This window comes from Lacerta agilis, chromosome 12 (assembly GCF_009819535.1).
Source record: "Lacerta agilis isolate rLacAgi1 chromosome 12, rLacAgi1.pri, whole genome shotgun sequence".
Classification (NCBI taxonomy): domain Eukaryota; kingdom Metazoa; phylum Chordata; class Lepidosauria; order Squamata; family Lacertidae; genus Lacerta; species Lacerta agilis.
Genome location: NC_046323.1, coordinates 10,065,465 through 10,079,752, shown reverse-complemented (window position 1 = coordinate 10,079,752; position 14,288 = coordinate 10,065,465). Strand labels below are relative to the sequence as shown.

The 14,288-nt window shown below is 41.1% G+C and overlaps 1 protein-coding gene across 11 annotated transcripts in view; it reads left to right on the top strand.

The window, feature by feature from the left end:
- TRAK1 (trafficking kinesin protein 1) overlaps positions 1–14,288 on the top strand; it is a 94,772-nt gene that overhangs the window by 21,987 nt on the left and 58,497 nt on the right. For 2 of the 11 annotated variants that reach the window (XM_033165815.1, XM_033165816.1), the window contains exon 1: positions 11,041–11,574. The exons of 6 other annotated variants lie outside the window; for them this stretch is intronic. In XM_033165815.1, the coding sequence (XP_033021706.1) occupies positions 11,457–11,574 (118 nt within the window). In that variant the 5' untranslated portion in view covers positions 11,041–11,456. Of the gene's footprint in view, positions 1–11,035; positions 11,575–14,288 lie in introns of those variants that run through there. 3 more of the 11 variants (XM_033165805.1, XM_033165814.1, XM_033165808.1) reach the window with 3 other exon arrangements.

Sequence of the window (14,288 nt, the reverse complement as noted above, 5' to 3'; positions counted from 1 at the left end):
TGCTGCTACTACAGCTCAAGTTCCAATACACACTCAATTTGCTAAGGTGAGTGGGAATGGGAAGCCTGTGTTATAACAGGCACATATCATAGTGTGAGATGTGGCAAGATGCACGGCACATATGAAAGGCTGCCAGGCAGAGACAGCTGAGTTTCGCATATAAAATCTTAATTGTGGGAAATGATTACAGTGGAACAACTGCTTCTGCCTAAATGGTTAGGTTTGAACGTCGGGAACAGGTCTCCTTTGCCAGCTCCTCTCGAGCTTTCTGTTTTCTGCCAGGATGGCAGTGTCTTTTTCATAACCCTGGATGTGATCATGAGTCTCGTGATAAAGGTGGGTGTGAGGAGGAGGGGCTGAAACTGCACCACCCGCCTTGCGGGAAAGTCAAATCTTCTCATTCTGGCCACAGAACTTAATGGGAGCCCAAGATGGAAATACAGAGGCCACAAAGATATTGCAGTGCTGTTGGCCTGGATATTAGTTTTAATAAATAAAGAAGGACCATGATTATAGTGAGGGCAAGGTGGTGACTGAGATGAGCATAGCAATAATCAGGAATTACATTTCAGTGCAAAGATCTAGCATAGTCTAGGACAGGGGTCAGCAACCCGCGGCTCCGGAGCCGCATGCGGCTCTTTTACACCTTTGCTGCAGCTCCGGGGCGGATACGCACGTCCACTTCTCCAGCTGGCCAGCGGCAGCCCTCCAGCTGGCCGGCGGCCCGCCCTCCGGAGGCTGAGGGTACTGCTATTGTGCTGCTCTGCTCATGTGTCGTGCCTCGTTTCTGCCAGTGCAGGCGCAGCAGCAGACAGCAGCAGTTTCCCTCCGGAGGTGTGGCTGCTGCTGCTGGCGTGGAGCTGCTGCTGGCTGCTGCGTCGAGGCGACGACAAGGTAGGCAGCTGCGGGCTGGGCCAGGGGCGGCGGGTGGTGGGCGAGGGCGAGGGGGGAAGCCCTCTTTTTTAAAATGGTCGAGGAAGCGGCGCCAGTTTCCCTGCCGCTGCCTCCTTCGCTCCTGGTTCCGCTCGCAGCCTCAGACCGCGCTCTCACGGGCGCGTGTCTCTCTCCGCCCTGGAGCAAGGCCGGGACGCCCCAAAAGGTTGCAGTTTTTCCTCTGTCCTGAGTGTGTGTTAGGGGAGCCTTGGCAAAGCACCTGTTGGCGTGGAAGAGAGGAGTCCTAACTTGGATCTGTGTTCATGTGCAAAATCTATCGCCATTGTCATTAAGGGGGCAGGGAACTCCCCTAAAAAGGTTTGAACACTATGAACTACTACAGCCACCTGTATGCAAGTCGGCACAAACATCACAGGCTTCTCTGGTGCAATTCTGTGCTTTATTTAGCAAGAGAGGAGGTTGGAAGAGGTGAGCATAGCCTCTGGTCTGAAATATTAAGGGTAAAAGACACTAAGATTATTGTAGAAGCCAGCAGTCTTCAATCAGACATGGGACAAACATTTAACACAAGTGTGCAGTTGAGGACTCATTTTTTTAAAAAAAACAACAACAAATCAAATATTTGTATGCTGTTGCAACCCACCTTGGATCAGGCTGTGACCTGGTAGTAGTCCCCAAGGTGGATAAAAATGATTTTTTTTAAAAAAAAATAAATGGATTTTTAAAAAAATTTAAATCAGATTTTTTTATTTAAATCAGATTTTTTAAAATTTAAATCGGATTTTTAAAAATAAAATGCAGTGTTATATTTGTTTTAAATGTCGCAATGGTTTTGCGGCTCCCAGTTCCCCCCCCCCCTTCGGAAACGGGTCCAAGTGGCTCTTTTTGTCTTAAAGGTTGCAGACCCCTGGTCTAGGATAAGAGCAAACTTTCAAATACACAGCTGAAATATTAAGAGTACTAGCCTGGATTTCACAAAAAACCCTTTCCGCCTACAAGCCTTGAGAAACTGGTGAGCTCCTTATGTACCGGTATATATTAAATTAAATGTTTGCAAAAGATCCATACCTAGAATGCATATATGTGAGGGGTAAATATTTGTTGTATTATTTGTTTTCTCTATGAATTTGTCCTTTGAAGAGTTAATCTGACTGATATAATTTCTTATGGTTTACTGGCCCTGTTTTGAATGCTTAATACTCCGACAGCTACACTTTTCCTTTTCTCTGCTCTGCCATTCACATTCCTAAGCTGATTTTAAGAAAGCTGAGACGTTTTAGGTGAAATATACTGAAAGTGAACTGGCTGATGCTGTTGAAATAAAACCATGAACTCTTCCCTATTTTAAATCTCACCACAACAGTTTTGTTGTCAAAATTACACTGCCCTGTTTTTCAGAATTTCTGACCACATAGAACTTGTTAATTGAAAGTATGCTGGGGAATAGGCGTAATAAATTACAGGGTGAAGGACTAGTAGGATTGCCACTTTGCTGGTTTTAAACTGGCCCAGCCAGGGGTTATGGTTTTGTTTCTTGAACAGATTGTCTTTCTTCCACCCTCCATGATGCTTACGGAAAAATTTTAAATACATACGGTACCTAGTAAAGGAATTTATACAGACATTATAAATGGCACATATTACTAGTGTGCCATGGATAACAAAACTTTGGTCAGGATCCCCCCAAAATCTTTATAACTTCAAAAGTCTCGTGTATTAGAGAAAAGGACAAACTCCTCTTTTTAATAAGTTTGGCTTCATGAATTGTATCTACTACCTCTGAAGAGTAGGAGCTTGACCTAATTTTCAAATGAAATGATGAAATGCATCTAGTTAGAGACGTCCAAGGAACCATCAGTTTTCCATTTAAATGATTTCATCATTAATTCAGATTTGCAGCACTGTGGCACACATATGCCAGAATACTCGTGCTCATGGTGAAAATGATATAAAGATCACTTGAATTTTAAAGGTGGGAATATGAGAATAAATCAGTAAAGAATGCTAATGGACTTTTGCAGTCTACCGTTCTGCCTTTCAGCATATGCAATATAATATATATTACCTTCAAAATAGCAGTGTTGGGGACAAATTGGCAGGTAGGGCCATTAGTGGATCCAAACTCCTTATTCCAGGTTTGAGTATTCAGAATTAGTAGTAATAGGCATTCGATTTTATTAATTGCCTAATACATAACATTTCTAGGCATCATGTGTACATGATTTTAAGAATGACCACCAAGTTTAACAATAAAACAATACCTCCCTCCCCCTGAAAAAAGTGTACAGTTGATTATCATAATTCCCCAGAAGCCTAAGAGAAGAGGTATGTCTTAACCTGGCACAAAAAGGATGTTAACGTTGGCACCAGGTGGGTCTTCCTTAGGGTATCATTTCATAGAAAGGTGGGCTGCCACCCCCAAGATCCTCCTAACCTATTGAAGAGGGGGCACCTGGAAGAGGAGCTCAGATGATGGTCTGGGCATGTTCAACTTGGGAGAGGCATTTTGTTCAGTATTGACCGCCTGAGACATATAGGGCTTTGTGGGTTAAAACCAGCACTTTGAATTGGCCTTGGAAATCTGAAGGCAATCAGAGTAGCTGTGCAGAAGTAGTGCTAATTGCTCAACCACTGAGCAGTCTTGTGACCACAGTCTTGCTGTACACGTTCTGTACCAAAAGCAGCTCCGCACATAGTGCATTGCTGTGATCTCACCTGGAGGTTGCTAGAGCATAGATTACTGGATCCACTGTCCCGTTAGGGAAATAGCTTGTAGAAGGCACTCCATACCACTGAGGCCACCTGTGCCTCCAAAGATAGCGGTGAATTCAGGAAAACTCAGAAGCTACAGATGTGCAACCCCATCTAGAGCAGGCAGTTCAGGGCAGCTGCCACTCATGTTCTGGCCTTCTCAGGCTGGCTGATGGCAATCAAGCGGTGGGAATGGGTTCTCCTGCCAGCTTTGCCTTCAGTGGTAGTTATTACAGGAGCAGGGCCCAGGTGGAGTAAAACAGGAAAACCTGTTCCCCAGTTGTCCCAGCTTCTGTGTTCTTTCCTGCAGGTGGATGATCTTCTGGCCTTATTCTGCCTTAATGAAAGATGAGCGCACAACTGTAGCATTTCTTTTGCCTTTCCTTTGGCTTGTGGCTTTGCACCATTGCTTGGTTTTGTTCTGCCTTCTCTAACGCAGGTGTGGTACATTTTGTTTGCTCCCTCTTTTGTGGGCTGGAACCTTGCCAAATCCTTAAAACTTACATAGTTCCCTAGAAAATCTAGCAAATTATATGCAGGGACCTCCATATTGGTGGTTCTCATCAGCCCAGTTCCCCTTAGCCTTTCTCCATACATTTGTATATGATTATGTGTCAGAATTTGAAAGGTGAACTAATCCTGTGTTAATCTTTGCTCTGAATTAGTTGCGAAATTTAGGAAAGGACTGATTGGCACAGGACCCTGCCCTAGAACAGGAAGATAATATTTATGTTGGTGGCCTTCTGGTCCCTTCTACTTTTTGTTATTTCAATTCAGTTATATCTTAAGTTCACTCTTCAACACTTTCATCTTACTACAGTCAGAACTATTTTAAATATATGTCGCTAGGCAGAGCAGATGGGTTTTGTTTTCCCCAAGGTTCATATGCTTACTGATGCTGAAAAGGTTGCTTTTGTTTTTGAATTTTTTGCTGCCTCCTATGTGACATGTAGCTCAGATCACTTTGCTCAACTCCCTGAGATAACCTACTAAATTTTACTTGACCCGGGGACATTTTCGGGCCTACTGGATTTAGGTAATTTTTGCATGCTTTGCTTGACACACACTTACTAGCAAGTTACTATCTTATCTATGAATATAAATAAGGAAAACTGTCTTCCTGTCTCATGGCACTCAGACAAGAAGAACTTCACTGTTGTAGCCAGACAGCTATCTGATATCAAGTTGCCACATATTAGCAAATATTTCTTTGATGTGAAATCTGGAAGCAAGCAAGCAAACTTTCATATTTGTTATGTCATAAATTACTGTTGTTATTATTTATTCTGTTTATTTTATTACTTCTCCTTTACCATGAGGTCCCAAGGTAAGTGACAACAATTTAAATATACAATATTTAAAAGTGTTTAAAACAGATCTCTATCAGAATTGTACATGAGGCAGGTGGTAAAATACAACTCTTGCCTAATGGGGTTTTATGAATAAAATTTAAATCATGTTAACGTGTAGGCCTTCAGAAAAGAAGTTTAGGGTTTGTTGTATTTTGTGCCTTTTTTTTGGCCTTGTCCCATACCTGAAATAGAGGTATGGGCAAAGAGGAGGATTATTATTATTATTTATGTCTACCCTTCCTCTCCAATCCACCTGAGGGCATATGTGTTCTGAATACAATACACAATAGAACCTAGATGGAAGGGAAGCAGCCAGCCAGCCAGCTTTGTCTGATTTTCCTACATACCTCAGAGGGATCCTCCTATTTGTCTGTTTTCTCCAGGGCAGTTTGGATACTTGGCATATCGGCACCAGAGATATCCAACACACCAATAAAGATAGTGCTTATTGAGTTTGTACATTAAACGGTTGCTCATGATGTTTCAGACCTCTCAATCCCACTAGGTGGCCTGCCTTATTTTTTATTTTATTTTTTATTAAAGATTTTCTTGATTTACAAATGTGTGTGCAATGTCTCTCTCGCATTTTTTCCATGTAACATTTTTACAAATCAGCTTTAGTTGTTGAGACATTAGGGAGAGAAGGGGGAAATAGGTGGGGGGGATGGGGGATGGGTGAGGTGGGGTGACGATGTTTCTATTTTCCTTAATATATGTAGGGTTTGGTGTCAGCGTTGATTGTGTAGGTTCTCTGTTGTTCGCTTGTGTTTCTTTGGCGGTGAGAGATTGGCGTAGGGTGTGATTGTTCATTTGTGGTTGGCTGTGGTGATCTTTGGTTTCCTGTGTGAGTGGGGTTGGTAGGTGTTTTGGATCAGGTTAGCCATATTGATTTGGCTATGCTGTCGGTAGATTTTTGTCATTGTCTTGTTGGGCTGTGTGTGTGATGAAGGGGAACCATACTGGGGTGAAGGTGGCCTACCTTATTTAATTCTTGCATTCATTCAACTCTGCATTTTGCCTTTCCTCACATTGTATCCAAGGTGGGCCTGCCACTCTGTATCCCCTTCCTCACAAAAGGGATAGGAAAACACCCCACCTCACAGCCACCTGAGGTTTTCGATCATTCCTTACAAATGGTTGAAAACCCTCAAGGGCTTTCTTTAGATACTCTCACTCCAGAAAACACGGTTGCAAGGAAGAGAAATAGTGGTATAAAGGAGTCCAGCTCACTCCCAGGTAGACAAGTCAGGTTGCTGTCAGCTCCACAACTTGAAATGACGCTTCTGAGCCATGCTTACAACTGTCATTTCCCACCGGGATCTATTTTTATCCCAGGTTGTTGCTGGGGGTTTCCCCCCCCCCCTGGTCATACTAGACCGCAAAGTGGTCTCAAAAATTAACAAAAACATTAATATTGCACTACTTATAAAAAAAAAAATTATTAGTGGAGCATGTGAATGAGTCACAGATTTAAAAACCTCAGTCAGGAAATTGCAAGACCAAATCACCAACAAAAAGTGTCCAAAACAAAAGTCTTCAACAACCATCCAAAAATTGGCAGAAGTGAAGGAGCCCAGCAGACCTCATTGGGAAGGATATTCCACAATCTCTGTACCACCACAGAACGACTCTGTTTCAGGTATCTGTCATCTGCCTCGAGAAAATTGCAGGAAATGACAGTTCTGTGCAGAATCTTGGAACCATCATTTAAATGGTAAACTTTGCAGTTTAATCTTTTGCTTACAGAGCTGTGGAACTGACAAGGGAGTGATGTGAGGCCTTCATGTCACCCATTGCAGTGTGTGTTGAGTGTCAGTTTGAAATAGTTCACAATCTGTATGTGTGTGCTTTTTTAAGCTTCCTTTAAAAAAAAAAGCATGCTATCTCTTCTTCATAAGACTCCTGTGATAATAAAATGGTATAACCTGAAATATGCAGAGTTTCTTCAGAAGGGCGAGATGAGACTTTGAATCTCAGGGTCATGGGTTCAAGCCCCACACTGGGCAGAAGATTCTTGCATTGGAGAGGGTTGGACTAGATGACTCTTGTGGTCCCTTCCAACTCTACAATTCTATGATTCTATGTACATATGATTGACATACGTGCTATTTCCAGCTTCTTGAGTGATGTCTCTTTCTGTATTAAACTGTGGGAAGTTTGAAATAATTGCTTATCTTTTCAAATAATGAAATATTTACATAGTACATGAAGCTGCAAATAGTCACTGGGGACGGCATTAAGCAAATAACATCCTCTACACATACCAAAAGAAGGAGTGTCAGTAAAAGAGAAACAAGCACCCATTATCTTATTTAAGAGCTAAACAGAAGGACGTGGGTGATTGCACCAAATACTTTGAAGAGCTCGGCTATGTAATGCAGTGCAATTGTTTGGAAAGATTTCCATTTCTTACTACATTTCTTTTTACAGAAAGTTAACAGCCTTTTAAGTGCATATATTTGAGTTTTATTTCAATAAATTTCCTCTGTTGGTGTCATACACCTGTTTCCTTGTTGCTTCATTTGCTGCTGTGTTGAGCTTTGCAAACAGCGCTTGGATCAAACAAATAATGAAATCTTGCACAAAGCCTTTATATTTTTTATTTAATAAATATATATACTGCCTTTTGACGAAAGAGAGGTTCTCAAACTGCTGGGCAACTGGAATATTACTTTTTTGCTGTTGTTACCTGTTCTGACAGCTGATTTTATTATTATAATGCTACTGTGGTCTTTTGATTTCTTTTGTAATTCTATCCTGCTTGTTGTTTTGAGTGTCTTAGTAGAAGAAAAGTAAGCGAGAAGCTTTTAAAACAGAACATAAAACAAAATGCCAGCATCTCTTGTTGAAAATCTTTAAAATGTCTGCATGGTTACATTGCCTTTTCTCAGACCTAGATACAAAGAACCATGCAACTCCAGACAATTTTGTATTCACATGTCTTAAACAGAAGTCCAGCTGTGCCGCATGTCAAACCATTTTTGCACTTGAGAAGACTTCCAAAAGTAAATTGTGACAGCATAGGAGTCTTCTATTTAAATCAAATACTTCAGAAATCCCACGGGGCATGTCCAAACCTTTGGGCTAAGTAGCTCTTTGCACCCAAGCAATTATAATTATTTTTCCTGTAGTTATGCCAAAAATGAGTTTTGATTCTGCAGACTTGGTTATTTTCTTCACCTGTAGCAATCACATTACCGGTAATACCTTCTGGATAATTTGTGGAAGTGTTTCTCATTCTGCAGGAGAAGTGGCCCAGGTTAAGACAGCTACATATAATAATTTTAAGCACCGTAGTCTTTAATTGAATATAACTTCCAGGTGAAAAAATAGGAAGTTCCATTGAGCTCATTGGAGCCGCCTCTTTGGTAAGCAGCATAGCAGGAATAGCTAATGGCCATTCAGATATTGGACTACAACCTCCATGATTCCCTACCATTGGCCATGCTGGCAAAGGGCTGGAGTCCGAAAACATCTGGAGGGCCACAGATTCCCCACTCCCAAGTTATAGGATCAGAGCCTTGATTAAACCATTTTGAGACTAGCGAAAAATATATTCTGCAGCTATCTTAGCCCTAGCAAATACAAACATTGCATATCGACGATACCTTTAGTCACATAAAGGTATTTTGTGATGCTCGATAAAAAGACTAGAGATGTATTCATGTTAATCAAGCGTAAAATGATAACCTTTAAGGTTTACATCATGTTTGTTTATTACAAGTTGCCCACTTTTGTTTCCAGGCACACATTCCAAATGTTTACTCCCTCCCTGTTATAACACCCAGTCAAGTTGTTATCCTAGCTTTCATTGCGGGACAACTTCTTTTTTGTTCTGCTTTGAAAGTTCAGAATAATAATAATATTAATAATAAATTTTATTTATACCCCGCCCTCCCCAGCCAAGACCGGGCTCAGGGCGGCTAACACCAGGTTTAAAAACAATTGATTAAAATACAACTTTAAAACAATATTAAAATACAGCATTGAAGTGCAGCCTCATTTCAGTAGAAACTCAAATCAAAAAAACTGTTTGGGGAAGAAAGCGTCAAATCTTCACCAAGGCCAACTATCCAGACTGGTCCTTCGTGCGCCTGAAAAAAGCTAGGGAAGTCCCCAAATAGGAGTTCCATCACAGAAGGAAAAAGAAAAGAGGGGGAAGGGATCAAGTTGATTCCAAGCCAAAGGCCAGGCAGAACAACTCTGTCTTACAGGCCCTGCGGAAAGAAATCAGATCCCGCAGGGCCCTGGTCTCATGAGACAGAGCGTTCCACCAGGTCAGAGCCAGTGTTGAAAAGGCTAATTTGAATTAGCTTTCTGAGAGAAAGTATGCTGTGCGTTACTATCTTGCTCCTTGAGTGTGTCTGAATTGAGTTGCAAGTCATCCTTAAATGCCATAAACATTCACACATTAGGTACCATAGGCAAGGGTGGCAGTGTGTATTGCCTTGAAGGTAATATTTTTCAGTGGTGGAACGTGCACGTTGTTCCTCTGTGAGACGTGTTGAGATGAAGCACACAGTTGTGAATCAACCCTCACCTTTCTTCCTAAGACCTCTATGCTGCCTTCCAGAGATGTGACTCAGCTCTTAGCTGTGTTTTGAGGGATTAGGTGTGAGATTGTATCCTCTCAACCCCTCTTATTTCCAGCCAGATTCCCTCCACTACCCAGCTAAATGGTAAACCCAAGTTAGCCTTAAGCATGACTGCAGATGGATGGCAGTGTGACTCTTAATCTTAATTAACATCATTTGAAAACTTTCTTTTTTATTTTATTTATGCTTTTCAGGTTTATACATTTCACTAATTTTACAATCATTTTAAGATTTCAAAACTTGACTTCCTTCCCCATCTCTCTGCAGTTCCTTAAATTTATTTTTGATATCTTCTGCATATCCAAATTAACTTAATTTGCTCATTTATTCATCTGCTTTAAATATATACTGTTATAAAACTGCAGGGTATTACCACAATCCTGCCAATGTTCTTATCTGTTTGCAATTTTTCTGTAAATATTCAATAAACCATTTCCATTCTTTTATAAAAAGTTTGTTATCTTGATTTCTTATTCTTCCAGTAAGTTTCTGCTGGGACTTCTGCTTCTTTCTGTTTTTGGCAAGTAACATTCTTGCTGCTTTAGTCGCATACATGAATAAGTTTCTATGCAGTTTCGGTAGTTCCGTCCCTATAATTCCCCAAAGCCAAGCTTGTGTGTGTGTGTGTGTGTGTTTAACAAACAAACGTTATATTAAACATCCTTTTCAATTCATTATACATCATTTCCCAGTAAGTTTTAACCTTACTACAAGACTACCACATATGGTAAAAAGAACCTTCTTTCTCTTTACATTTCCAACACTTATTAGATTTAGATTTATACATTTTTGAAAACTGTTTCAGATCTCGTATGAGTATCTGTGTGGGGGTCATCAGAGAACCATTCCATATATTACTTCATCCAAAATAGAAAGGTATCCCATAACTACATGTAAAGGATATAATAAATGTTTTTCTTTGGTGGCTCAGTGCTTTGAAATTCCCCTAAATTCCCATTTCTATTTGATCCATATTTATTTAGCAGTAAGTTCAGTTGGTCTTACTTCCTAGTTAATTCATTTAGGATTGCAGCCTGAATCTTGAATTTGTTACTCCACACCCAAGTTTCTGACATACCAGTTCCCAATTGAAACAACCATATAATAGGAAAAAATGACAGAAAGGGGTGTGGCCACTTATAAATGTAAGATGTGGTAGAAAACAGCATAAATTCTGAAGTTTTTTATTCCCATTATAGTTTGAAACCATAGTGATAATGTAAAGGTAGATTCTTTATTGAGTAGTTTCAGTCTGGCATATTCTGAAGCCCTGCATCGTATTAATTCCCAAATTGCACCTGTACGTGGTTCCTGTTTCCTGCCTTTAGAAATCTGTCGTTTGAAGGTTAGGCAATGTATTGCAGAGGTAATTTCCCCGCCCTCCCTACCTTCACCATGCCTTGTAACATTCTTTTTATTTGTGTGTATTTCCTGGTCCGGTTGCTATGAAACTTGTAGGAAACTACCATTTGTGTCTGGCGTGGGGAGGAAATATGACAGGTTTAAGCAGATACTGCTTTAAAGGGAGAATTTGCTTAGCAGTTGATTTTGCTGTGTTGAAACAGTTACATCCAAAGAAATGTAACTGGAGTCTAATCTGGTTTTGTAAACAGCGCATGGATTACTCCTAGTAACAATTAGACAGATGGTTCTCCATCCCCCATCCTTCTGTATTATTTTCTCCAGCTGTGTTATGGTGATCATAGTATGCAGACTTACCTCACCATTCTGGTTGGAGTATGTTGAGCAAGGAGGTTGGTTTCTGCTCTGTGGAAACCTTAATTGAACTGCTCTGTGGATGTAGCCTCCGTGAAGATGGCTTGTCCCTTTTCAGGGCATTAGACTACAGGGCTCCTTTTCATGGATGACTTTAGCCATGTCACTGAACGAATCAATAAATGAAGAAGAAAGCTTTGAATATGATGATCATGTCACTGAATGCAAGCACAAATGTTGCGACAACCTTGATATCTTGGAAGAAGGTACTACTTATCTGCTACTTACGTTTTAATGTATGGAATTGGTTTTCTTTCTCAATATGTTTATCCCAATCCCACTATTTTGGCACTGGGATTGTAAAGAAAAGTACCTTTTCAGTCTTCTTCAAATCAACTTTATTCAGATGTTTTGTCAGAGATTGTAGTTTCAGCTGTAAAATGAAACTTTTATTGCCTTGAAATATTAAAGTATTAATATTCTTTGATTTGATGCTACATGTACCTTGTGGTTTACTTGTAGTTTAATTCTGGTAGTTCACTCTAGGTGGACTACATTCTAAGGGCCAATTATATTTTTCTCTCAGTTATTTGGATCATTTATCTCTGAATGGTGAAACACATACCTTGGCCAGGAGAGAGAGAAAGAGAAAGAGAGAGAGAGAGAGAGAGTGAGTAGCGGAATATGTACCAATAAGTTGTAGAAATATGTGACTGAATATTTAGTCCTTTGGTTGTCTCATTGCTACTGTGAAAACCAGGTGTTTTTTTGTCTTTTTATAATCAGATAAGAGTGGGTGGCTTCTGTGTAGGAGCAGGTTATCTTTGGCAAGTGACAAATTCCAGCACAAATTGTGAGTGGCTCAGGGGTAGGCAACCTAAGGCCCGTGGGCTGGATGCGGCCCAATCACCTTCTCAATCCAGCCCACGGATGGTCCGGGAATCAGCGTGTTTTTACTTGAATAGAATGTGTCCTTTTATTTAAAATGCATCTTTGGGTTATTTGTGGGGCCTGCCTGGTGTTTTTACATGAGTAGAATGTGTGCTTTTATTTAAAATGCATCTCTGGGTTATTTGTGGGGCATGGGAATTCGCTCAGCTCCCCCCTCCCAAAAAAAGTCTGGCCCACCACATGGTCTGAGGGGCGGTGGACCAGCCCCCTGCTGAAAAAGGTTGCTGACCCCTGGTGTAGCACATGCTCCTTAGTGCTTGGGTTCCATGGTCCCTAAGCAGACAGACACTCCCCTGTGTATATGGAGTTTGGAAAGAGTGTAAGAGAGGAGACAAGAAAAAATAGCTATGTGCTCCGTAGGGGCAGGGATACTCCTTCTGAATCCTACCACCCTTCTTCTTAAAGTATCATTTATGAGTTGGGTTTGAGCATGATTCTGGGTTGCCGGACAAGATGTGGTGTTATCTAATATTTTGCTGCCAAGCCCTACACACTGCTGTAGTTGTAGTTGTAGCTTTGCACATGTGATGCACACTCTCAAATTGTTAGTGGACACACAACCCTTCGCAGAATGATTCTTATGTCGCTCTGCAACCCAATGATTGTGGGAGTGAACAACGAAAAGGGGTTCATAAACTGACAGTAGCAGGAGGCATCTACTTACATGCATTTTCTGGAGCAGTATAGATAACATGGGTAACGGAAGTAGTTAGGAACAAATCTCTGTGTTCCTTGTAGCCCTAACACAGAATGTGTTTTGGGCAATACATTGTGACCGCTTTTCTTTCCCCAGCTGTAAAGGAAAGATAGAGTAAGATGATCCTTGGAGCTGGGGTTGAAAGTTCATTACGCAAGGAGCACTAAAAATTGGTTTCTTATGAACAGTGCAACATATGGCATGGGAAGAATAGATTACTCCAGAGACAGGCTGCTAATGTTTGTAAGCCAGTGATTCTCATTTCAGTAAACATTTGGTGAATCTCAATCCCTGCTACTGCCTTACTCGCACATGGTAAATCAGGTTTTCTTTTTCTCTTTCTTTCTTGTTTCCATAAGGAAGTGCTATAAAAAATGTCTTGCATTCATTCTGCTTATAAGGTATAAAAATCCCCCCTCCCCAATCAAATCAATATAGTGTTGTGTGTCGCTGTGTTGCGTAGCAACATTGTGATAATATTGGGAATGCAAGTGCTCCAGCGAAAAATAATTTTGTGTGTCTGTGTGTTAAATATGTTGCGTCTTAATGGCCTTGCCCACTACTAGCCATGCTCATTGCTATGCAAATGGCAAAAAAGTGTGCGGGCTTTAAAAAAAAAAGTTTACCAGGGCTCTAACACTTCCAGAAAAGCTGGGGGAAAGGAAGAGCAAATCAATCAGCACAAAAGCCTATTTAACAAAGATCCATAGTCAGTAGTCGGAAACCACCCTCTACCTTCTGAGTCAGAGTAGGCCCATTAAAGTAAACGGACTTAAGTTAACCATGCTGGAGTTGAGTTCATTGATTCCACTGGGGCTACTCAGAGTATGACTTGGTCGGGAACTACCCAGACTCTTAAAAAGTAGGCACATAAATATTCTTGGTGGAAAGGGCCACAAACAATTTCTACCCAGTATCATGAGCTGATAGAATTCTTTTAACAGGTTCTGAGGCAGAGGCGGGCAATGTTTGAAAACGAAGACTCCTGTATCTTTAATAGTTATTTAAATACCAAAGCTCAATCCAGATAAGACTGAAGCACTGTTAGTGGGTGGTTCCCTTGGCTGGCTGGCTGGAGGGCTTCCTGGTCATGATGGGTGTACACTCCCTTTGAAGGAGCGGGTACAAAGCCTGGGGGTACTTCTGGATCCCTTGCTGTCTCCAGAGGCTCAGGTGGCGTCAGTAAGCACAGAGTGCCTTCCATAAGCTACGGCTAGTTGGCCCAGCCATGCCCCTATCTGGACAGGGAATGCCTCACTTCTGTCATCTGTGCTCTGGTAACCTCTAGGTTAGATTACTGCAACATGTTATAGATAGGTTTGAAGATGGTTT